Source organism: Oncorhynchus nerka, linkage group LG23 (assembly GCF_034236695.1).
Source record: "Oncorhynchus nerka isolate Pitt River linkage group LG23, Oner_Uvic_2.0, whole genome shotgun sequence".
Taxonomy (NCBI): Eukaryota; Metazoa; Chordata; class Actinopteri; order Salmoniformes; family Salmonidae; genus Oncorhynchus; species Oncorhynchus nerka.
In genome coordinates, this window is record NC_088418.1 from 43282074 (window position 1) to 43307869 (window position 25796).

Genomic DNA, 25796 nt, shown 5'->3' on the forward strand with positions numbered 1-25796 from the left:
TCTGTCTCCTAAAGATGAACGTACTTTGGTGCGAAAAACGTGAATCAAACCCAGAATAACAGCAAATGACCTTGTGAAGATGCTGGAGGAAACAGGTACAAAATGATCTATAACCACAGGAAAAACAAGTCCTATATCGACATAACCTGTAAGGCCGCTCAGCAAGCAAGAAGCCACTGCTCCAAAACCGCCATAAAAAAAGCCAGACTACGGTTTGCAACTGCACATGGGGACAAAGATCGTACTTTTTGAAGAAATGTCCTCTGGTTTGATGAAACTGTTTGGCCATTATGACCATTGTTATGTTTGGAGGAAAAATGGGGAGGTTGGAAGCCGAAGAACACCATCCCAACCGTGAAGCTCGGGGATGGCAGCATCATGTTGTGGGGGTGCTTTGCTGCAGGAGGGACTGGTACGCTTCACAAAATAGATGGCATCATGATGACGGAAAATGATGTGGATATATTGAAGCAACATCAGTCGAGCTTGGTCGCAAATGTGTCTTCCAAATGGACAAAGACCCCAAGCATACTTCCAAAGTTGTGGCAAAATGGCTTAAGGACAACAAAGTCAAGGTATTGGAATGGCCATCACAAAGCCCTGACCTCAGCCCTATAGAAAATGTGTGGGCAGAACTGAAAAAGCACGTGCGAGCAAGGAGGCCTACAAACCTGACTCAGTTACACCCGCTCTTTTAGGAGGAATGGGACAAAATTCACACAAACTTATTGAGGGAAGCTTGTGGAAGGCTACCCAAAACGTTTGACCCAAGTAAAACAATTTAAAGGCAATGCTACCAAATACTAATTGAGTGTATGTAAACTTCTGACCCACTGGGAATGTGATGAAAGAAACAAAAGCTGAAAATAAATCACTCTAGTATTATTCTGACATTTCACATTCTTAAAATAAAGTGGGGATCCTAACTGACCTAAAACAGGGGAATTTTACTAGGATTAAATGTCAGGAATTGTGCAAAATGTATTTGGCTAAGGTGTATATAAACTTCTGACTTCAACTGTACCTAACTACATTTTGGAAGCTAATAGATTGTGTTTAGTTAACAATTATGTCTCATAATTTATCAGAAGATACTATTAACACGTACATTTGACTGGACACCCAAGATAGGCTATGGCCCCCCTCTCGAGATGGTCAGTTCAGTTCGGTTCGCTTCAGGGGCTCTTTTGAGTGTTCACACAGAACGAAAAACGTACAGAGTACAGAAAAATTTGCTGAAAGGGACCAAGTGTGATAACACCATTAAAATATGACTGAGATTGTTATTTTAAAAAGCGGACTATATGTGAAAACACCCTTACTTACCGAAAGGAGCTTCCACGTGATTGGACGAACCTGGCGCGGAATTCCAGACCAGCTCAACTTTCGTAATTCCTCTGAAAGGGGAACAGACAGAGAATTACGTTATGACATTTTCAAAGAACATACAAGACCACTGAGATTCTTTGCCTGAAGAAAGCAAAAGAAAAAAGACAATAATTGTCTAATAATTGACAATAATAATAGATTTTATACTACAAAACCTTAGGCTGATGCTTTAGGTGTATCTGTATCCTAAGGCATTTCTCATGTTTGCGTAGGGGGAAAACATATTTCCTGGAAAGACAGCGCCATGCGTATTTACTGTGTAGCCTATTTCCCCCAAAGACTCCGAATTGCCTGTTATCCAACACATACATAGACCGTGATGCCAGGAAATGAACCCAAAACATATGTTGGCTCTACAGGAAAACATATTTCCTTGAAAGACAACACCATGAAGCTTTCTGATTTGGTGTATATTTTCCCCCAAATTCCCAATATCCTACACATGCAAATGAATTCCAAACCCAAAGCTTCTCCGTCTCTGACATCCAAAACATTAGCATTTGACGGGTTTAAAGAGGTTTCCCACCACATGGTCAGGAGGCCGCGTTCTGGGGCCCACGAGCATTAATGTGAATCAATCTCACAGAGATGCAAATTTGACTTTTAAATTGGAAAAGAGGGTCTCCCCCTGGGTCTATAAAACCACCAGAAAATATGGTTTATGCTGGATTCTTCATATTGGCTGTGTCCCAATTGGCAACCTATTCCCTATGTAGTGCACTTTTGACCAGGGCATTAGTGCTCTGGTCAAAAACAGTGTACTACTGTATATAGGAAATAGGGTCCCATTTGGGACGCAACCATGGTTTAATTCTGGATTCTTTCACATAATGTCCACTGCATACTTCAAACTCTGCGGGAGTGGGCAGTGCTATTGGCCATGGTAAAGAGTAGTGCACTATAAATGAAATACTAGGGTGACATTTGGGACACAGACAAGGCCTTCACCTGTGTCATTCAACCATAGTTCACCAACGGCCATGCATCTAACTTCGCTTCAGCCTAACCAAAGTTTAGGACTGCATCATTAACATTCCGCCTGCCTATTCCAATCAAAATTCCACACAAATTCAACAAGAATCTCTTCAGTGTAATTGCATATTGTGCATTGTCTCACTCGTGTTAGGAGAGCGGGGGGACTGATGTGTGTAAATGAGATGACAACGGCAGGCAAACCAGGTCAACGCCCCTCCCGTTCTCCCTCTGACTCTTCCTTGCTCTCCATCTTTCTATCGTTACACCTCTCCTTCCATCCCTCCCACTCTACCTACCTCCATGTAAAAACAAAAGCATCTCTGACTCAGGCCTAAGCTCCCATCTCCACTCTTGCTCAGAGCGTTGGCGCAAAACTGGTATAACACGGCAGACGTTGATTTGTTCCAAATTACTGCCGGGCAGTTCTAAAGCAAACGCAAGACAATATTGTGTTAGTGACCGATATTGCAATGGGAAATGTTGTCCCGTTCTAAACAGGAAGGCCTGGATTAGTCCATTGGTTACATCGAGTGTCCACTTACACAACTACTAATACGTTGTATAGCCCATCACTGCTGCTTTGTATACCATCGCCACTTAGGCAAGGCTACATTCTGAGCATGTTTGTTTTTCATCCATTTACCCTTTTATTTATTATTTTCATTCTCAATGAGATTCAAAAAACTTTTTCCAGAAGAGAGCAAAAAGCCAGAAATCAAGCATTCACTATATAAAGCCTATAGGATATAGAAATTGTTCCATATTACCTCTCCGTATCTCCAGGGCCTCTGGTGAGGTACATAGATTCTATAATGAATCACAGCCCACAGCACACTATGGTCGTGTCCCAATAATCTATCCTTCTTCTTGAACTGTGCAATCGTTCACTACTCCCCACATGTTTAAAAGGATAGAATTGGAGTAGGCACGGGCTATAGTTGGTTTCCGTATACCAGCCATATCCTCTCAAATCCATAAAGGGATGTGAACAAGTGCACACTTCAGGAGGAAGGAGATTATTGGGACGCAGCCCATCAGTATGGAATTGCACAGAATAAAGCTTTTAAACAGAAGCCCTGAGGTTCCCTAGCAGGTAGAGACAGGAAATGTATATAGTTATCAGGACGTAAAGCATACGCCTTCTTGAAACACTAATGTAATGCATATATACAACATTGAGACCATACCGTCAGGCCGTAACAACGCCTGGTATGGCAAATGCACCGCCCGCAACCACAGGGCTCAGAGCGGTCTGCATCACCAGGGGCAAACTGCCTGCCCTCCAGGACATCTACAGCCCCCGGTGTCACAAGAAGAACAAAAAGATCATCAAGGACATCAACCACCGAGCCACTGCCTGTTCACCCCATTATCATCCAGAAGTCGAGGTCAGTACAGGTGAATCAAAGCTGGGGACAAGAGACTGAAAAACAGCTTCTATCTCAAGGCCATCAGTCTGTTAAATTAGCCATCACTGTTCGGCCTCCACCCAGTACCCGGCCCTGAACTTAGTCACCGTCACTAGCCGACTGCCACCCGGTTACTCTACCACGCACATAGACTGCTGCCCTATGCACATAGACACTGGTCACTTGTTTAAATAAGGTTTTAGTCATTTCATATGTATATACTGTATTCTACGTCAACGCCATCCTTTTCAACAATTGCTGTATATATATATATACACACACACACACACACACTACCCTATCCTACAAATGTGTGTGTGTGTGTGTGGTTACTACATGATTTCCATGTGTGGTATTTCATAGTTTATGTCTTCACTATTATTCTACAATGTGGAAAATAGTAAAACTAAAAGGAAAACCCTTGGAGTAGATGTGTCCAAACTTTTGACTGGTACTGTATTTGTACTCCATTGCTCGTCTTAATATTACATATTTCTTAATTCCAGTCTTGTACTTTTAGATGTGTGTATTGATGTGTATTGTTAGATACTACTGGACTGTTGGAGCTAGGAACACAAGCATTTCGCTACACCCACAATAAAAAAAATTATTTAAAAAAATCTGCTAAATATGTGTACGCGACCAATACAATTTGATGGAGATTATTTGAATGGCATGGGCTTGGTAATTAACCCAAACCTAACCTTCTAGAGCCAAAGGGCAGCTGTTGGGAAGGAGAGGAGAGGCATGATGAAATGATGCAGAAGAAAGAGGGATGTGAGAAGACTGCAGGACGGGGGAGTGCAAGGGGGAGCAGAGGGAGGAGAGAGAGAAGGAAGGGAGCAGAGGGAGCAGAGAGAGAAGGAAGGGAGCAGAGAGAGAAGGAAGGGAGCAGAGAGAGAAGGAAGGGAGCAGAGAGAGAAGGAAGGGAGCAGAGAGAGAAGGAAGGGAGCAGAGGGAGGAGAGAAGGAAGGGAGCAGAGGGAGGAGAGAGAGAAGGAAGGGAGCAGAGAGAGAAGGAAGGGAGCAGAGAGAGAAGGAAGGAGCAGAGAGAGAAGGAAGGGAGCAGGGAGCAGAAGAGAAGGAAGGGAGAGAAGGAAGGGAGCAGAGGGAGGAGAGAGAGAAGGAAGGAAGGGAGCAGAGGGAGGAGAGAGAGAAGGAAGGGAGCAGAGAGAGGAGAGAGAGAAGGAAGGGAGCAGAGAGAGAAGGAAGGGAGCAGAGGGAGGAGAGAGAGAAGGAAGGGAGCAGAGGGAGGAGAGAGAGAAGGAAGGGAGCAGAGAAAAAAAAAAGAGGTAGATCGACAACAGTGGAGGGAGAACCACACCACATTCACAGTTACACTGAGGTGGCAGCTTTAACGAACCCCAAGGCTTTACAGGGAGGGAAGAAACTTCATAGGGAAAGGAATCCATTCAATGAATTAAATACAGAGCTACTCAACGGTGTCTCTCGTCAGTCCGCACTCTGCACCTTCGAACCCTCATCTGCGCCGTCAGCCGCATTAATTGATTCATTTATCTTACTAGCCGTTAATTAAACTACCTGTTTCCCAACTGACATTAATCTCACAGTGGGGAGAGAGAGTCAGACACAGACTTACACAGTCTCTCTCCTCGGGCGCTGATGACCTGGAAAGGCGACCGTTCTCATGGCCATACGTGCAAGGCTTCTGTGTTTGGGAGGGCTGGAGGTCAGACATTTACCTGGCACCAATCTGGCCAGCAGTGTGAGAGCATCTGCCCGCTGCAGCCATACATCACAGAGGGAACATCACGGAACGTGACGGAACACGCCCTCTGTGCTCGACGCATTCTGAAACACTACTCGAAAAATCTAAAACTGGGGAAATCTCTAATGACTTTCTATTCACGCATAGGGATTAGGTCAACAGTACATGGGTACCTCTGGTTGAGAGTAGAGCACTAATGGTTAACATGAGTGCACTTTAAAAAGGTAATATAATATGATTTAAGACGTGGTCTGCTTGCCCCTTCAACATCCCCTCCCGAGCTGACTCAGTCAGTGCACAGATGAGGAAATGCCATCCGGAGCTCCTGCTACACGGCGAGAGAAAAACACGACCTTGCTCAGTTTCCTCGAGCCTGGTGTTAAATTGCAAATGCCGTTTCATTAGTGGCCGTCTCGTTTCTCGGAAAACACCGCTTTTTCAAGAATATATATCACTTGTTCATTAGAATAAAACAGCAAAGCCTGAAACACTAGTTGAACAAGGTCCCCCAGGGACGTGGACCCAGGGCTAAATCAAATCAATAGTCTCAGAGCCCTGAGTGAGATTATGAGGAAAAGCACAGTGTGAAGCACGCAGTCAGTCAGTAGGCATTGTGTCTGTGAGCTATGAGGATAATCTAAGAGAAACCGAGAAAAGGCATATCCTAGACAGGGTGACACAGGCAGAGTCAAATAATTAAAGCCGAATGCCAATTAAATGAAAACGCCAACACAGACTACTAATGACAAATAGAATATACCGTAGGCCTATTTCTATAGCAAAGACACTGAAAGTGTGTAGACTTGGCAGAAATTAACTTTAAACTTTAAAACTGCACAATATGAGGGGTGTAGAATTGGAGAAGGAAAGCAGCTTTAAAACCTCTTAGGGAAGTTCAGAATTCAAGCAGATTTTCGCAGCTTTTTGTTAAAAATCGCGCAACATTTCAGCGCCCTGCTATTCATGCCAGGAATATAGTATATGCATATGGTTAGTGTGTGTGGATAGAAAACACTCAGACGTTTCCAAAACTGTTTAAATCACGCCTGTGGCATTTACAGAAGGTGCGTTTCATCGAATAGTGCATGAAAATCTGTTCACTGAAAATGGAAAAATATATTCTTCCGCGACTACAGGCAATTGTTCAAAGCGAACAGAATTACATAGAGCCGAGTTTTCATTGGCTACAGCTTCCCCAGGTTGTCTAGAGTCACGTCATTTGTTGCGCAATTGATTCTTGGTCTAACCGAAACAAGGGAACTCCTTTCCTACTGTCCCCGCCCAGATTTTGGTTCGACCTTTTGAAGACAGCATTTTCTCCACAGACCACCTAATCATTTCACATCGCCTCCTGAGGATTTTGATCGCTTATTAACGTGTACTAATACCTAAAGTTGCATTGCAAAAGTATTTCGAAGTGTTTTGTGAAAGTTTATCGTCGACTTTTTGAATTTTAAAAAATTACGTTACGTTATGAAATGCTAATTTATTTTCTTTACTCGCAACAAAGTCGTAGCTCGATATCTAGGCTATATGTGGACCGATTTAATCGAAAAAAGACCCTAAATGATGTTTATGGGACATCTAGGAGTGCCAAGAAAGAAGCTCGTCAAAGGTAATGAATGTTTTATATTTTATTTCAGCGTTTTCGTTTGCGACGGCTAACGCAAAATCTGTAGTTTTAGGTGACGGTGCAGTATTTTGAGGGTGCATGGTATCAGATAATAGCTTCTCATGCTTTCCCCGAAAAGCATTTTACAAATCTGACTTGGTCGATAGATTCACAACGAGTGTAGCTTTAATTCAGTATATTGTATGTCAATTTTAATGAAAGTTTGAGGTTTATCAACCTCTATGGTGGCGCTCTTGAGCATTTCTGCTGATTGTGGTCCCCACTTCGGTACCACGTCCTCAACAAGTTAAAACAAACAGTCATGTTCACTAGATCCTAGGGGAAGCACTGTGTTGCGTCATAGAACCTCTCCCCCGGAGGTCACTTCCTATCCCAGACACCTTGTCCTTTAGACTACTGCGTTAATGGTTTATTCATGAGCTCACGCGGGATAGGCCTTGGCTACAGTACATTTTCGCTTGTGGCCGCGCCGGTACTTCGTAACATCGTGTACCTCCTGTTTAAGCATTTTAACAGCTGTATCCCTATGGGAGAAGTTGAAGTAATGGACGCTAAATACCTTCAATATTGCAATGTTTATAATGTACGGTACAATCCCAACACAGATTGTGTCGTTCAAATCTCCAGATGGAGAGTCAAGTGCTTGGATTTGAGTCCACATCCTGTGTGTGTGCGTAAAAGGGAGGAATAAAAATATAAAAAATATAAAAAATTGAAAGGCAGAGAAAGACAGGCCATTTATCAGGAAAGATGAGAGCTGTCAGTCTGTGTGCTGACTGAGTGAGGAAGTGATGGCAGAGGGAGGCAGACAGTTGGCAGGCCGGAGCCATGCACTAGTCAGACACGACTCAGATGGAGAGGGCAATGGGGCGGACAGACAGCCAAGAGGTCCTCACACACAGCTCACATTCATAGACAGACACTACAAAACAAACACTTCCTTGTCGGTGTCAGACATAGGCCGAGAAAAACCATAAAGTGATAGGCTATATCAGAAAGTGACAGCAGATCCCGTAGGCCTATTCCTATCATGGCCGACAACAACCCAATAAAGAAATTAGAGCTAAGCCTAAATCCACATCCCGAGCAACATCTTGCTGCACTCTGTGTCTCGTGTAGTCCTGTAAAACTAACGCGGAGGGGCTACAATATTAGTGGCAGGCAGATCCCCATTTCTTCCAACGCAGGGAGCCCAAGACAACATCCCCAGCAGACAAACTAGGGCCTACCGCCACATCATCCCTATCATGGCTAACAGGGATGTCATCCGGCCTGACGCATTTATTCAGCGCTGTAAAAGTTTTAGCTGATGCTCTAAACCTTAAGCACTGAGTCTGTCTATGTGAGAGACAGAGTACCGTGCTGTTAACTCAGGTAAAAGGACGAAGAGACAAGCAGCTGGTGACGACAGGCTCGTGAACTAATGGGAGTCCAGTAAAAAGATACTCCTCCGTATTACCACCTGGCTTCTGGACGATGAAATGTAGTCTACGTCCCAAATGGCACCCTATTCTTCCCTATAAAGTGCACTACTTTTGACCCAAGCATATATGGTGCACTAGGCCCATACAGGAAATGGGGTTCCATTTGGGACGCAGCCATGGTGAGATATAGTGCTGGTGACTGGGAAGTGAACGGTACAGTAAGGACCCAGTCAACTCCCCCTAGCCCGGCCTCTCAAAGTCACTGCCGAGAGAGGTGGTCGGCTTTTTAAACTGATTGCATTATAAATTCCTCTGCTTCTTATAAATTATCCTACTTCACCCGTGAAGTTAACGTACAATATTCTAATTTCAGATGACACTTTTCAAAACCAACTTATTTAAACTTCTCCCTAAAAGTCTCTAAAGTGTGTGTATGATGCCAGCTTTTTAATGAGGCTGAGTAAAAATGAAATGTTTTAAGTTCTAAAGTATACTGTAGACGAAGTGGCAGTTTTGAGTGCAGGGATTATGAAGAGGCCCCCAGATCTATATATTATTTGGTTCATGGGGAGTTCATACTCTTGGACCTACTATGGGAAGACAAAGTTCTGCCAGGCTGCCACTGTAATCTAGTGAGTCATACTACCACCGTCAAGGCATCCGCATGCTTCCCAGCCGAAACAATTCGGAGGAGTTTGCGCATACAAAGTATTCAGACCCTTTGACCTTTTCTACATTTACGTTACACCCTTATTCTAAAATAGATTAAATTGTTATCCTCAATCTACACACGATACCCAATAATGACAAAGAAAAAAAACTGATTGGGACATTTCTGCTCATTTGTTAAAAAAAATATATAAAACTGAAACACATTTACATAAGAATTCAGACCCTTTACTGAGTACTTTGTTGAAGAACCTTTGTCAAAGATCACAGCCTAGAGTCGTCTTGGGTATGACTTGGGTATGACGCGTCTAAACGTCTTCCATTTAAGCATGATGGAGGCCACTGTGTTCTAAGGGACCTTCAATGCTGCAGAAATGTTTTGGTGACCCTTCCCCAGATCCGTGCCTCGACATGATCCTGTCTCGGGGCTCTATGGACAATTCCTTTGACATCATGGCTTGGATTTTGCTCTGGGACCTAATATAGACAGGTGTGTGCCTTTACAAATAATGTCCAATCAATTGAATTTACGACAGGTTGACTCCAATCAAGTTCTAGAAACATCTCAAGGATGATCAATGGAAACAGGATGCACCGGAGCTCAACATTGAGTTTCATAGCTAAGGGTCTGAATATTTACGTAAATAAGTATTTTATTTTTAATACATTTGCTAACATTTTCAAAAAACTGTTTTTGCTTTGTCATTATGGGCTAGTGTGTGTAAATCGAAGAAAAACACATATTTCATACATTTTCTAATAAGGCTATAATGTAACAAAATGTGGAAAAAGACAAGGGACCTGAATACTTTTTGAATGCACTGTATATTATGACAACATTTTGTGACGTTCTTGTTAGTTTTGGACTTCGATAAGGGTTTTTTCCAAAACATCACTGCTCTAGAGGAGATCTGCATGGAGGAATGGGCCAAAACACCAGCAACAGTGTGTGAAAACCTTGTTTTTACAGAAAACGTTTGACCTCTGTTATATACCCTTTGTTGGCAATGACAAAGTATTGAGAAACTTTTGTTATTGACCAAATACTCATTTGCAAATAAATTCATTAAAATCCTACAATGTGATTTTCTGGAGAAAAAAAAATTCAAATTTTGTCTGTCATAGTTGAAGTGTACCTATGATGAAAATTACAGGCCTCTCATCTTTTTAAGTGGGAGAACTTGCACAATTGGTGGCTGACTAAATAATTTTTCGCCCCACTGTATAACTGGCATGGACAGGCAAAAACAACTGGTATTGGTGACAAAACAGCTGACTGTGTGCCAAGTAATTACGCACAAAGGAATTAGCAATCAAAAGAGACAACTGGCACATGACAGCCTGCCTGGTGAGACCTGCCACAGTAGAGCAGCTTTAGGCCTAGGGCATCGCCATGAGAGACATAATCATCACAGTAGTTGTCATTTAGCCTCTGGTCTCAAATGACCACTGAGGTGTGAAATAGTGTACCTCACCAGAGAGAAACTTCAGCTGCTATAGTGGTTCAACTCTCCAAGACGGAGATGCTGTTTATGTTTTTTGAGAGGGGAGTGTCTTGCGCTCCTAATCTACGTTCCACTCTCCAGGGGGGTATTCATCATTGGATGATGTCGTCTTAAAAGACAATTTAACTAGCCATCCGGTGCTTGACCTGGGATATCTACTCTCTTGACTAAACCCTGAGCCTATTTACTAGAAAACCAGATTTTGGAGGATCATATTTTCATACACAACGGAGAGATGCATCAGAAATTCCATTCCCCGTACAGATTCAAAAAAAATGTACTAATTGAGTTAATAGTTGACATAAGAATTCAATTGAACTACAGAATGTTATGGCTGTGGTGGTAAGCCTATAATATTGGGAAATGGCTGTGTAACAGGATTGTCAACTGTAACTGTGAGACAGACAGACAGACAGACACAGAGACAGACACAGAGACAGACACAGACAGAGAGACAGACAGACAGACAGAGAGAGAGAAAGAAAGGCAGATATGCAGAGAAAAACGATAAGTAGCAGCAGAAGCATTTAGATGCTTCAGCAAGAGAAGGAGTTCCATAGATCAGCAGCTCCCCCAACTGTAGCAGGCGGAGAGAAGCAGATGAAAAGAGATGGAGAGAGACACAGCAGAAAGAAGAGGTAGAGTCAGAGACTAACAAGAGGAAGAAAGAGGGAACGCAAGTCAGCAAAAGAAAGGAGAAAGGGCAGGGAGTAAAACGGGAGTGTATGTGGGGAGGGAGGGGTTTAGTGTCCAGGGAAGATTGCCAGGGATGAAGTGAGGTAGAGTAGGAGCGAGAAAGTCTAAGCAAGACCTAAGAGGAAAGAGCATCGCCATGGAAACGGCTATGTTTCCGCCATCAGAGAGAGGTAATTGGCTGGTGTTCGCCGCTCTTAGTCTCTCAAAATAAACTGTAAAAGCTGATGCTGTGACTCGAAAAATCCAGCTCACACAACTACACGCTGGCATCTATACTAGGGTTTCTGAAAACACTCATTAAAAAGCAGAAGGACAGGGATAAAATATACACTGTTCCAAATGGTGCAGATCAAATGACAGAACTAGCCAAACTTGCCTCTTTCAAAGTGGTTAAATTTTATCGCAAAAAAGGACATTAGATTAAGATCATGATTCACATGTGTCTGGAATGGCAGTCTATTTGTCATAGGCCAATATTCCACAACTTTTGACCAGGTGCCATTTCAAAATGCAGCCCATGTACAGTATCTTTATCAGTTTTCAGTCATTGCTTAACTAGACCCCTGCCTGAGGCCAGGCCAAAGCAGTATCAATGAGTTAGCCAGCTAGCTCTGATAAGAAAGCTAAAACAAGCTTTTTATTATTATTATTGTTTGAGGAAACCTTTGTTTTGAAGCTAATTTAATACAATTCTGCGTAGCTTAACCAGACTCATTATTTCTTTTAGGCAGGCTATTTAATCATAATAAATAATGGAAAATAAAAAATAAAGTGCAGACCAGATTTGCAACCAAATATGTTTTATGATTATTTATATTAACCCTCAATTTAACTACAAACCTGTTCAAAAGTTTGGGGTCACTTAGAAATGTCCTCGTTTTTGTTCATTAAAATATCAAATTGATCAGAAATACAGTGTAGACATTGTTAACGTTGTAATTGACTATTGTAGATGGAAAGAGCTGATATATATTTTATGGAATATCTACATAGGCGAACAGAGGCCCATTATCAGCAACCATCACTCCTGGCACGTTGTGTTAGCTAATCCAACTTTATCATTTTAAAAGGCTAGTTGATTATTAGAAAAACCTTTTTGCAATTATGTTAGCACAGCTGAAAACTGTTGTTCTGATTAAAGAAGCAATAAAACTGGCCTTCTTTAGACTAGTTGAGTATCTGGAGCATCAGCATTTGTGGGTTCGATAACAGGCTCAAAATGGCCAGAAACAAATAACTTTTCTGAAACTCGTCAGTCTATTCTTGTTCTGAAAAATGAAGGCTCTCTCATGCAAGAAATTGCCAAGAAACAGAAGATCTCGTACGCCATGTACTACTCCCTTCACAGAACAGCGCAAACTGACTAACCAGAATAGAAAGAGGAGTGTCTTATCCGGTGTCCTGTGTGAATTTAAGTATGCTCTCTCTAGTTCTCTCTCGCTTTCTTTCTTTCTCTCTCTCTCGGAAGACCTGAGCTCTAGGACCATGCCTCAGGACTACCTGGCATGATGACTCCTTGCTGTCCCCAGTCCACCTGGCTGTGCTGCTGCTCCAGTTTCAACTGTTCTGCCTGCGGCTATGGAACCCTGACCTGTTCACCGGACGTGCTTCCTGTCCCAGACCTGCTGTTTTCAACTCTCTAGAGACAGCAGGAGTGGTAGAGATACTCTGAATGATCGGCTATGAAAATCCAACTGACATTTACTCCTGAGGTGCTGACTTGCACTCTCGACAACTACTGTGATTATTATTATTATTTGACCATGCTGGTCATTTATGAACATATGAACATCTTGGCCATGTTCTGTTATAATCGCCACCCAGCACAGCCAGAAGAGGACTGGCCACCCCTCATAGCCTGGCTCCTCTCTAGGTTTCTTCCTAGGTTTTTGCCTTTCTAGGGAGTTTTTCTGAGCCACTGTGCTTCTACACCTGCATTGCTTGCCGTTTGGGATTTTAGGCTGGGTTTCTGTACAGCACTTTGAGATATCAGCTGATGTAAGAAGGGCTTTATAAATTAATTTGGGAGGTCCCAGTGCACAACTGAGCAAGAGGACAAGTACATTAGTGTGTCTAGTTTGAGAAACAGACGCCTCTCAAGTCCTCAACTGGCAGCTTCATTAAATAGTACCAGTCGCAATGTCCACAGTGAAGAGGTGACTCCGGGATGCTAGCATTCTAGGCAGAGTTGCAAAGAAAAAGCCATATCTCAGACTGGCCAATAAAAAGAAAAGATTAAGATGGGCAAAATAACACAGACATCTAAGTTGGAGGTGTTCAGATCACAAAGAAGAACATTCATGAGACACAATGTGATGGAGCTTTGGTGGTGGTGAAGTGTACAGGGTAGAAGGGATCTTGAAGAAGGAAGGCTATCACTCCATTTTGCAACACCATGCCATACCCTGTGGATGGGGCTTAATTGGTGCCAATTTCCTCCGACAACAGGAAAATGACCCAAAGCACAGTTCCAAACTATGCAATAACTATTTAGAGAAGGTATTGGTATAGCTGGTACTCTGTCTAATGGCATGGCCAGCACAGTCACCAGATCTCAACCCTATTGAGCTGTTGTGGGAGCAGCTTGACCATACGTAAGAAGTGCCATCAAGCCAATCCAATTTGTGGGAGGTGCTTCAGGAAGCATGGGGTGAAATCTCTTCAGATTACCTCAACAAATTGACAACTAGATGCCAAAGGTCTGCAAGGCTGTAATTGCTGCAAATGGAGGATTCTTTGACGAAAGCAAAGTTTGAAGGACACAATTATTTCAATTAAAAATAATTATATATTTACATTTACATTTACATTTAAGTCATTTAGCAGACGCTCTTATCCAGAGCGACTTACAAATTGGTGCATTCACCTTATGACCTCCAGTGGAACAGTAGTGCATCTAAATCTTTTCAGGGGGAGGGGGGGTGAGAGGGATTACTTTATCCTATCCTAGGTATTCCTTAAAGAGGTGGGGTTTCAGGTGTCTCCGGAAGGTGGTGATTGACTCCGCTGTCCTGGCGTCGTGAGGGAGTTTGTTCCACCATTGGGGGGCCAGAGCAGCGAACAGTTTTGACTGGGCTGAGCGGGAACTGTACTTCCTCAGTGTTAGGGAGGCGAGCAGGCCAGAGGTGGATGAACGCAGTGCCCTTGTTTGGGTGTAGGGCCTGATCAGAGCCTGGAGGTACTGAGGTGCCGTTCCCCTCACAGCTCCGTAGGCAAGCACCATGGTCTTGTAGCGGATGCGAGCTTCAACTGGAAGCCAGTGGAGGGAGCGGAGGAGCGGGGTGACGTGAGAGAACTTGGGAAGGTTGAACACCAGACGGGCTGCGGCGTTCTGGATGAGTTGTAGGGGTTTAATGGCACAGGCAGGGAGCCCAGCCAACAGCGAGTTGCAGTAATCCAGACGGGAGATGACAAGTGCCTGGATTAGGACCTGCGCCGCTTCCTGTGTGAGGCAGGGTCGTACTCTGCGGATGTTGTAGAGCATGAACCTACAGGAACGGGCCACCGCCTATATAACCTTGTCAACGTCTCGACTATATTTCCTATTAGTTTTGCATCTCATTTCATGCATGTATTCATGGAAAGGACATTTCTAAGTGACCCAAACTTTTGAACGGTAGTGTATACATATTCCGTTTTACAGAAAGTGACAAGATCAACTGACACACATTGTGTGCCTCCCAAGTGGCGCAGTGGTCTAAGGCACTGCATCGCAGTTGCTAGGCTCTGTCGCAGCCCGGAGACCCATGGGATGGCGCACAATTGGCCAAGCGTGGTCGGGTTACAGGAGGGTTTAGCCGGCAGGGATGTGCTTGTCCCATCGCGCTCTAGCGATCTTGGTAATCAAACTACGTTTTCCAATTTAAAATAGCTATTACAGAGAACAAATTCCATGCTTTTGTTTGAGAAGAGCGATCAACAACAAACATTTTCCACCATGACAGTTGACACATTCATATCTGAAGGTAGAATTATGACTTACATGCTGATATCTTGCTCTTATTTCTCTTCCTGAGGGTCCCAGTGATCAAATTAAGTGCCGTTTTCTGTGATAAAATCCATTTTTATAGCTTAAAACGAAACATTTCGTAAACCGTTTGTGTCGTGAATTCCATCTCTATCAACGGAGCATTCGACGTAATTACACACACTAAACAATCGTTTATCTAGTCATAGTTGGTTTCATTGAAATCCTCTGGATGTTTGCAACATAGCCAAACTTGATAGTTTTTTTTTGCGGGGAGTATTGACCGAAGTGAACTGATTTGAAGACAACGAGCAAAGACCTCATTGCGCACCAATAATATTAGCGAAGCTTCGTTGATTGACTATTTCTGCCCAATGACCACTGACCTTCTTGAAATCTAGGTGGGTAGATAGCCAATGAGCTGAGGTAAATGCCAGTATGTGATGGTTATGGGTTGGACCACCATCCCTTGTTAGTAAACACACGCGTAACGAACTTCATTCTCGCCATTGACCGTCAGAGTAGTTGCAGTCACGCACAGCAGTGTTTTGGAAAGTAGTATTTTGGAAGTGTTTTTTCAACGATTTCTTTGAAGACATCATGGCGAATAAATCAGGAAAAGCGAAGTCCAAGTATACAGATTTGCACCAGATTATAGAAGAGATTGACCGCGAAAGTGAGACAGATTTTTTGTTTGAGAAATCTTTGAGTGAACACAGTTATGATTCAAATATCGAGGAGCTGTTTCTGCAAGGACAGGACACTCTTCTGGACTGGTAAGTGCTAATGCAGTTTTATGAAATATAAATATATTATTTATTTTTTGCAAAAATATTAATTTTTTGTTTTTTTCCATTTGCAATGAAATGCGTGATGAAATGTGTAAAGTACACATTGCCTATATTGTGTGTGTGTGTGTGTATGTATGTATGTGTACGACCCATAACCTGTGTGTGTGTGTATATTCCATGTCAGATATATATATTTTCAATTTTTTATTCAAATGGAACTGAGTAGAACAGCAAACACCCACATGGCCACTGCACGTGCTACTCCTCTCCATTTCCATATGAAATAGCCATTGGGTGTTGTTGGGGGGAGAGCAGGCCCACAACAATGGCCGGAGTTGAATGGAACAGCACTTTACATTAGTGACTGTTCCCTCTGCTCTATACAATGCATATCTGTTTATTTTATGTGATGATAAAAGGCTCATACAATACAAATATTTTTTTATGATTTCTTTCACAGTGATAGCGACTGGGTGCCAAGGTGCCCATCCCCCACTGAAACGGGTTCATCCAGCCGGACTCCTGCTGTCTCCGGCTCCACACCTACCCCCGCCCGGCCATCTAGAGGTGTGAAGACAGTAACAAAGAAGCGGAGGAGGGGAAGTGTGGAAACTGCTGGCAGAGGGGTAGAGAAATGGCACTCTGTGCTGGAGGAGGATGTGGAGCCACGTCCTCCAATATTCCAACCAAAAAGGCCACCAGGACCTCAGCTCGACATGACAGCAAAATACAGCCCCATGAAACTTTTTCAATTGTTTTTCACCCCGGCAGTTGTTGATTCCCTGGTGTGTAATACTAACAAGTATGAGGCTAGGAAGCAAGCAGGAAAGAAAGAGGCATGGAAGCCCATTTCCATGTCAGACCTTTTCTGCTACTTTTTACTGTCATGTCCTCTACAAGGTTTTTAAATATCTCACGGGCGCTTCAAATCAGTGACCCAGAAGTTGATGAGAATGACAGGAGGAGAGGCACCGCAAGGTTTGACAGGCTCTGCAAAGTCAAACCTCTCTACCCCAGCATGGTTGAGGCCTGCAAGATCCATTTTCAGCCCGCCCAGAACTTGTCCATAGATGAGTGGATGGTAGCCCCAAAGGCCAGAATTGGCCTAAAACAATACATGCGTAACAAACCAACTAAGGGGGGTTCCAAGCTGTTTGTTTTGGCTGATTCTGTGTGTGCATACACATGCACTTTTTTTGTCTATGAGGGGAAGAACACTTGAGCGACTGGTAAAGGACTTATTAATATTAATATTTGAGATTCTTCACAGTAGCCACCCTTTGCCACTGCTCAATTAAAAAAGAAAAAACCTTGGTCAACCAACAGCCTATCGACCAAACAATCAACTGGTCAACTAAATAGGGTCAGCCCTAAAATGAATCATAGAATGTCATTTTTGGGACATGATGAAAACATTAATAGACCCTAATAATAGTTAAACAGTTAACTAGCCGGGCGACAAGATGTTTTTTAATTCGCTACCAAGTTAGTTTGTTCTGTTCACTATTATATTTTATAGTCTAGGACTGCCTGCTACTGCAATGTCCGACTGTCTGTCTCTCCACTTGAGAAACAGCCCAATCGTTTTACATGCAGGTAATGAGCGCACTCACAGACGCTCTAAAGTGTCATTCCGATCCTGGCTGATATGTTGATTTTTATGCGATTGATAAAATATTTCAACTATGCCTTAATATATAACATTATGAGAAATTATTAAATTCATTTAAATGACTTTTCAGAGAGAGCAGGGTGGGGTAGAGACAGGTGACAGAGTGAGAATGAGAGAGAAAGATCGAGACAGCAAAAGGGAGACAGATAAGAGGCTGTGAATGAGATCCAGTCATATTCTCACTCTCCGTGGTGATAAATGGGTTTGGCCTGCTCTTGCCATGGTCTTTGTGGCCTTAGTGCCGTAAAGCCTGCTCTGTTCCGCTCTGTCAGCCTGCCTACCTCTGCCAGGTTCACTGCTCTGTCTGGAGAAACACAGAAATCCTGACAAACTGCTCAAAATAACACACACACACACACACCCACCCACAAACACAGATGGCTGATGAATGCTTGAATTAGAAACAAAAACTGTATATTGCATCTGGAATAACCAAAGTACCTGATTGTCTTTTCTAAATCTTTGTGACAATTAAAATCATAGAAACTGGGAATGACAAGGAAAAGAGTGATTCATTTTAGGCCTAACGGTTTTAGCCTCGCTCTATCCCATGCCAAGCCCATCTTCTAATCGTTAAACAGGTGAGAGCAGAGAGTGGAGGAGTCAGTCAGTTTCACACACACACACACACACACACACCTCTGGAGACAAATCCCAACATGATGGAGGGCTAGAGCCACAAACCAGGCTGAAATCCATCAGGCTGAAGAAAGAATGAAGCGCACGTGCACACCTTCCCTGATACACACACAACCCCCAACATCAAGGACAAGAGTCAGGGGTCGTTCTACACTAGAGGGCAGCGTCTCCCAGGATTGATAGCTGTGTGATTGAGAGAGGGATGAGTAGATGAGTTTTGAGCGAGAAAGAGCGACAGAGCGAGAGAGATGGAGGTTTAAGCGAGCGCTGTTGGTGGTGAGAGGACTGATAAATGGCTATGTAATTCTACAGATGCTGTGATGAAAAAAGTAAGATGTCGCCAACAGAGATGGTCGCCTTGCTTCGAGTCCTTAGGAAACTATGCAGTATTTTGAGTTCTTACATTTTTACCCAAGGAAATCGTAAGTCTTATTACATACAGCCGGGAAGAACTATTGGACATATGAGCGGAGTCAACTTACCAACATTACGACTAAGGAATACGACTTGCCCAAAGATGATCCACTGTTTGGACCAGCACCCAGGACAATGGACCTAATTCCAGAAGCCGGCCCAAAACAATGGCGGCGCAGAAGGGGCAGACGGAGCGGCCCTCTGGTCAGGTTCGTAAACGTGTACATCGCCCACCGCTCCTGAGTATACTACTCGCCAATGTCCAGTCTCTTGACAACAAGGTAGATGAAATTCAAGCAAGGGTTGCTTTCCAGAGAGACAGAAGAGATTGTAAAATCCTCTGTTTCACAGAAACATGGCTCTCGGGATATGTTGTCAGAATCGGTTCAGCCACCAGGATTTTCCATGCAACACCTCTCTGGGAAGAGCGGGGGTGTATGCTTCATGATCAACGACTCATGGTGTAATCATAACAACATACAGGAACTCAAGTCCTTTTGTTCACCTAACATAGTATTCCTCACAATCAAATGCCGGCCATATTACCTCCCAAGAGAATTCTCGTCAGTTATCGTGACAGCGGTGTACATTCCCCATCAAACAGACACCAAGACAGCCCTCAAGGAACTTCCCTAGACTCTATGTAAACTGGAAACCCTATATCCTGAGGCTGCATTTAATGTAACTGGGGATTTTAACAAAGCAAATTTGAGAACAAATATAGTGCAATTGCATAGTGCAATCAATATGCTGATAGAATTTGCTTTGCAATACACTCAATCACTTTTCTTCACAAGCATTTCGCTACAATCGCATTAACATCTGCTAACCATGTGTATATGACCAATAACATTTGATTTGACGTCACAGAGGGGAGACCAGGACAAAAACCAGGTCGGCCACCTCAACCACAGGACAACACACCCATCCATCTCTGTCAACAGGCTCTCTCTTTCTCTCCATCAATCGATTTGTCTCCCTTACCCTCTGCCAATCTCCCCCTCTCTCGCTGTCTGTTTTGCCCTCTACCTCTGTGTGGCTTAATTATGGCCTCTGAATTAAGTTCATATTTCATCGTTGGCATCATGCGTCTGGCTAGTCAGCTTGGATATGTAATAAAGCAGCGACAACTCCATTTAAAAAGCAGATCCCGACTGCTGGCCTGGTGTAATCACTGTTGACAGACTTAGAATCACTGACTGTACCCTGCTGCTCCCCCCCAGCCTCCATCTCCCTCCTCTCAGGGGTCCATAATAATACACAGATGACAGATGAAGACATGTACTGGTATATGGATGGCTTTAAATCCTCTTATGACCTCACAAGATAGCGCCATACTGGATTGCCGCCGTTTTGCAAGCGTCGACAGAACTTTGCTACTTTGTGATTATTTTGCCATTTACTTTTACTCTATTTTCACTAAATAAATCCGCTATCATTTCTCACAACCGACAAGAACTCTTGAACATCAGATCGGCAGTTACTTACCCCAATTCCGATGGTTTTAGCGTTGAAGTATGGTACTGCCATGATCAGAAATAATACCATGGTATTGCCTCATTGAAATAGCATGGTTTTAAAACTGCATTATACATATGGTACCATCTTTATGAATTATGCGTTAACGTAGTACAACGGCAGTACAATGCTTTAAATAATTAAACTCCTCAAGATCAAGAGGTTGGTTGGTATTATACTGATGAATTCATATACCAGTATGGTCAGAGGCAGGATACTATTGTTGGTCCTAGTTTGTCTCTAAGGGCAAAGAAAAAAGGAAACCGTTGCTGTGAAAAAGGGGAAACAGTTTCTGTATCAATAGTAGTTTTATTGCTCGTTTGGGTTCCCCGTGTTGCCAACCTGAAATGTGGGAGAATGTGAGATATCTGGTAGCCTAATCTTTCAAAGAGTCTAGGGGTGTTGTGCTTCTTTTGGCCCACCGAGAGAGCTGCTCGCTCTAGTGGTTGCTTCACGCACTCTCACGCTACACTGCCTGGTTAGTGAGTCAGTGAGAGCCAACTGAAAACTGAAGAGAACACCACCAGATAAACACATTTTATGGTGAGCGAGTTATAAAGCAGAGGAAATTAAACAGAGTTCAGCGGAGTGTAATAACACAGCACATTCTTCTTTTTTTGATGGTGTTTTGATAGTTTAATTAATTTAGAAAAGTCTGTTAGCATAGAAGCTAACGTCGGCTAGCTTCACTGAAGTTGTCGTAGTCATGGCGACAGGACCAACAAACATTCACGCAGGGTTTCAACAAAGGGAAACATTGTAAATTGCTGTTTTTAGGGACATGTTTAAGCAATAAGGCCCAAGGGGGTGTGGTATATTGTCTATATACAACAGCTAAGGGGTGTTCTATGCACAACCAGGAGTGCCTGGATACAGCCGGCAGCCGTGGTATATTGGCCATATACCACAAACCCCTGAGGTCCCTTATTGCTATTATAAACTGGTTACCAACATCATTAGAGAAGTAAAACGCATGTTTTGTCATACCCTTGGTATACCTAAGCAATAAGACCCAAGGTGGTGTGGTATATGGCCAATATACTACGGCTAAGGACTCATGCAGACAGGATATTTTCATGCAGACAGGATATTTTCATGCAGACAGGACAGTGAAGTCGGGGAAATCCGATGGGGGGGGGGTTGCCTCTTCAAGTACAACAACTGGTGTGCTAATTCCAGACTGGTGGAAGTGTCGACCCACTGTTCACCCGTCTGATGGTCAAATGCTGACCCTTTTCAGCTGTCATCATGACTGCTGTATACATTCCACCTCAAGACAAAAATTAACAAGCTGGCGCTTAAACTGTACAAGGATATAAACAAGCAGGAGAACATACACTGCCTTTCTGGTTGCCGGCAACTTTAATATGCCGTCACAAAGTCATGTTTGTCTCTAAGGGCAAAGAAAAAAGAAAACCGTTGCTGTGAAAAAGGGGAAACAGTTTCTGTATCAATAGTAGTTTTATTGCTCATGTTTGGGATCCCCGTGTTGCCAACCTGAAATGTGAGAGAATGTGAGATATCTGGTAGCCATTCAATTCTGGCGCCGACAGAGATGGCCGCCTCGCTTCGCGTTCCTAGGAAACTACGCAGTATTTTGTTTTTTTACGTGTTATTTCTTACATTGGTACCCCAGGTACTCTTAGGTTTCATTAAATACAGTCGGGAAGAACTACTAAATACAAGAAAAACGTCAACTCACCATCAGTACGACCAGGAATATGACTTTCCCGAATCTGATCCTGTGTTCTGCCTTCCACCCAGGACAACGGAATGGATCCCAGCCTGCGACCCAAAACAACGACGTCGTAAAAGAGGGAAACGAAGTCTTCTGGTCAGGCTCCGGAGACGGGTACATCGCGCACCACGCCCTAGCATACTACTCGCCAATGTCCAGTCTCTTGACAACAAGGTTGATGAAATCCGAGCAAGGGTAGCATTCCAGAGGGACATCAGAGACTGTAACGTTCTTTGCTTCACAGAAACATGGCTCACTCAAGAGACGCTAACGGAATCGGTGCAGCCAGCTGGTTTCTTCACGCATCGCGCCAACAGAAACAAACATCTTTCTGGTAAGAAGAGGGGCGGAGGCGAATGCCTTATGATTAACGAAACGTGTTGTGATCACAACAACATACAGGAACTCAAGTCCTTCTGTTCACCTGACTTAGAATTCCTCACAATCAGATGTCGACCGCACTATCTACCAAGGGAATTCTCTTCGATTATAATCACAGCCGTATATATTCCCCGCCAAGCAGACACAGATGGCCCTGAACAAACTTTATTTGACTCTTTGCAAACCACATATTCTGAGGCCGCATTCATTGTAGCTGGGGATTTTAACAAGGCTAATCTGAAAACAAGAAAACATTCAATCAGAATATCGATTGCGCAACCAGGGCTGGTAAAACCTTGGATCATCGCTATTCTAACTTCCGCGACGCATATAAGGCCCTCCTCCGCCCTCCTTTCGGAAAAGCTGACCACGACTCCATTTTGTTGCTCCCTGCCTACAGACAAACTAAAACAAGAAGCTCCCGCGCTCAGGTCTGTTCAACACTGGTCCGACCAATCTGATTCCACGCTCCAAGACTGCTTCCATCACGTGGACTGGGATATGTTTTGTATTGCATCAAACAACAACATTGATGAATATGCTGATTCGGTGAGCGAGTTCATTAGAAAGTGCATTGATGATGTTGTTCCGATAGCAACAATTAAAACATTACCAAACCAGAAACCGTGGATTGATGGCAGCATTCGCGTGAAACTGAAAGTGCGAACCACTGCTTTTAACCAGGGAAAGGTGACCAGAAACATGACCGAATACAAACAGTGTAGCTATTCCCTCCACAAGGCAATCAAACAAGCTAAGCGTCAGTATAGAGACAAAGTAGAGTCACAATTCAACAGCTCAGACACAAGGAGGTATGTGGCAGTGTCTACAGTCAATCATGGATTACAAAAAGAAAACCAGCCCCATCACGAACCAGGATGTCTTGCTCCCAGGCAGACTAAATAACTTTTTTGCCCGCTTTGAGGACAATACAGAGCCACTGACACGGACCGCAACCAAAACCTGCGGACTCTCCTTCACTGCAGTCGATGTGAGTAAAACATTTAAACGTGTTAACCCTCGCAAGGCTGCAGGCCTAGATGTCATCCCAAGCCGCGCCCTCAGAGCATGCGCAGACCAGCTGGTTGGTGTGTTTACGGACATATTCAATCAATCCTTATCCCAGTCTGCTGTTCCCACATGCTTCAAGAGGGCCACCATTGTCCCTGTTCCCAAGAAAGCTAAGGTAACTGAGCTTAACCCTGAGTCTCGACCCCGCTCTGTGCAACTGGGTCCTAGACTTCCTGACGGGCCGCCCCAAGATGGTGAGGGTAGGTAACAACATCTCCACCCCGCTGATCCTCAACACTGGGGCCCCACAAGGGTGCGTTCTGAGCCCTCTCCTGTACTCCCTGTTCACCCACGACTGCGTGGCCATGCACGCCTCCAACTCAATCATCAAGTTTGCGGACGACACTACAGTGGTAGGCTTCATTACCAACAACGACGAGACGGCCTACAGGGAGGAGGTGAGGGCCCTCGGAGTGTGGTGTCAGGAAAATAACCTCACACACAACGTCAACAAAACTAAGGAGATGATTGTGGACTTCAGGAAACAGCAGAGGGAGCACCCCCCTATCCACATCGATGGGACAGTAGTGGAGAGGGTAGTAAGTTTTAAGTTCCTCGGCGTACACTTCACGGACAAACTGAATTCACAGACAGCGTCGTGAAGAAGGCGCAGCAGCGCCTCTTCAACCTCAGGAGGCTGAAGAAATTTGGCTTGTCACCAAAAGCACTCACAAACTTCTACAGATGCACAATCGAGAGCATTCTGTCGGGCTGTATCACGGCCTGGTACGGCAACTGCTCCGCCCACAACCGTAAGGCTCTACAGAGGGTAGGGAGATCTGCACAACGCATCACCGGGGGCAAACTACCTGCCCTCCAGGACACCTACACCACCCGATGTCACAGGAAGGCCAAAAATATCATCAAGGACAACAACTACCCGAGCCACTGCCTGTTCACCCCGCTATCATCCAGAAGGCGAGGAAAGTACAGGTGAATCAAAACGGGGACCGAGAGACTGAAAAACAGCTTCTATCTCAAGGCGATCAGACTATTAAACAGCCACCACTAACATTGAGTGGCTGCTGCCAACATACTGACTCAACTCCAGCCACTTTAATAATGGGAATTGATGGAAATTGATGTAAAATATATCACTAGCCACTTTAAACAATGCTACTTAATATAATGTTTACATACCTGACATTCCTCATCTCATATGTATATACTGTACTCGATACCATCTACTGCATCGTTATGTAACACATGTATCACTAGCCACTTTAAACTATGCCACTTTTGTTTACATACCCTACATTACTCATCTCATATGTATATACTGTACTCGATACCATCTACTGCATCTTGCCTATGCTGTCCTGTACCATCACTCATTCATATATCTTTATGTACATATTCTTTATCCCTTTACACTTGTGTGTATACGGTAGTAGTTTTGGAATTGTTAGGTTAGATTACTCGTTGGTTATTAGTGCATTGTCGGAACTAGAAGCACAAGCATTTCGCTACACTCGCATTAACATCTGCTAACCAGGTGTATGTGACAAATAAATTTGATTTGATGCCCAACTTCCATCAACACTTCTCCAAGGCAACTACGTGCGATAAAGTCCTAGACCACTGCTATTCTACCCTGTCAAGCATGCATACAAGGCCCTCCCTCGTCATCCATTTGGCAAAATCAGATCATGACTCTGTACTTTTGCTTCCTGTTTACAAGCAGAAACTCAAACAAGAAGTACCTGCAATTCGCTCGGTTGAGAAACGGTCACCAGAATCAGAGGTTATGCTACAGGACTGCTCTGCTAGTGCTGATTGGAATATGTTGAGACTACAGCGCCAACATTGACGAGCTAACCACCTCCGTCACAGACTTCATTAGAAAATGCATCAGCAACGTAGTACCCACGATGAGGGTTTTCTGCTTCCCCTATCAAAAGCCCTGGATCAACAAGTTGGCGCTTAACTAAAGAACAGGGCTACCGCACACAGTGCCATCTTAGACAACCCTGATGCTATGGCCAAAGACAGGAATAATTAGAAGAAGGCCTGCTATGACCTCCGCAAAGTAATCAAACGAGCAAAAGGATAATATAGGAATACGGTGGAATCATTACAGACTCCACCACCCACCGTATGTGGCAGGGACTACAGTCCATTTTCAACCTCTCCTTGTCCCAGTCTGTAATCCCCACGTTTTAAGATGACCACAATCA

The 25796-nt window shown here is 43.8% G+C and overlaps 1 protein-coding gene across 4 annotated transcripts in view; it reads right to left on the bottom strand.

Moving 5' to 3' along the window:
* tbc1d22a (TBC1 domain family, member 22a) overlaps positions 1–25796 on the bottom strand; it is a 181392-nt gene that overhangs the window by 144636 nt on the left and 10960 nt on the right. For all 4 annotated transcript variants that reach the window (XM_029630023.2, XM_029630021.2, XM_029630022.2 and 1 more), the window contains exon 6: positions 1327–1397. In XM_029630023.2, coding sequence (XP_029485883.1) covers positions 1327–1397 — 71 coding nt within the window. The remainder of the gene's footprint in view (positions 1–1326; positions 1398–25796) is intronic.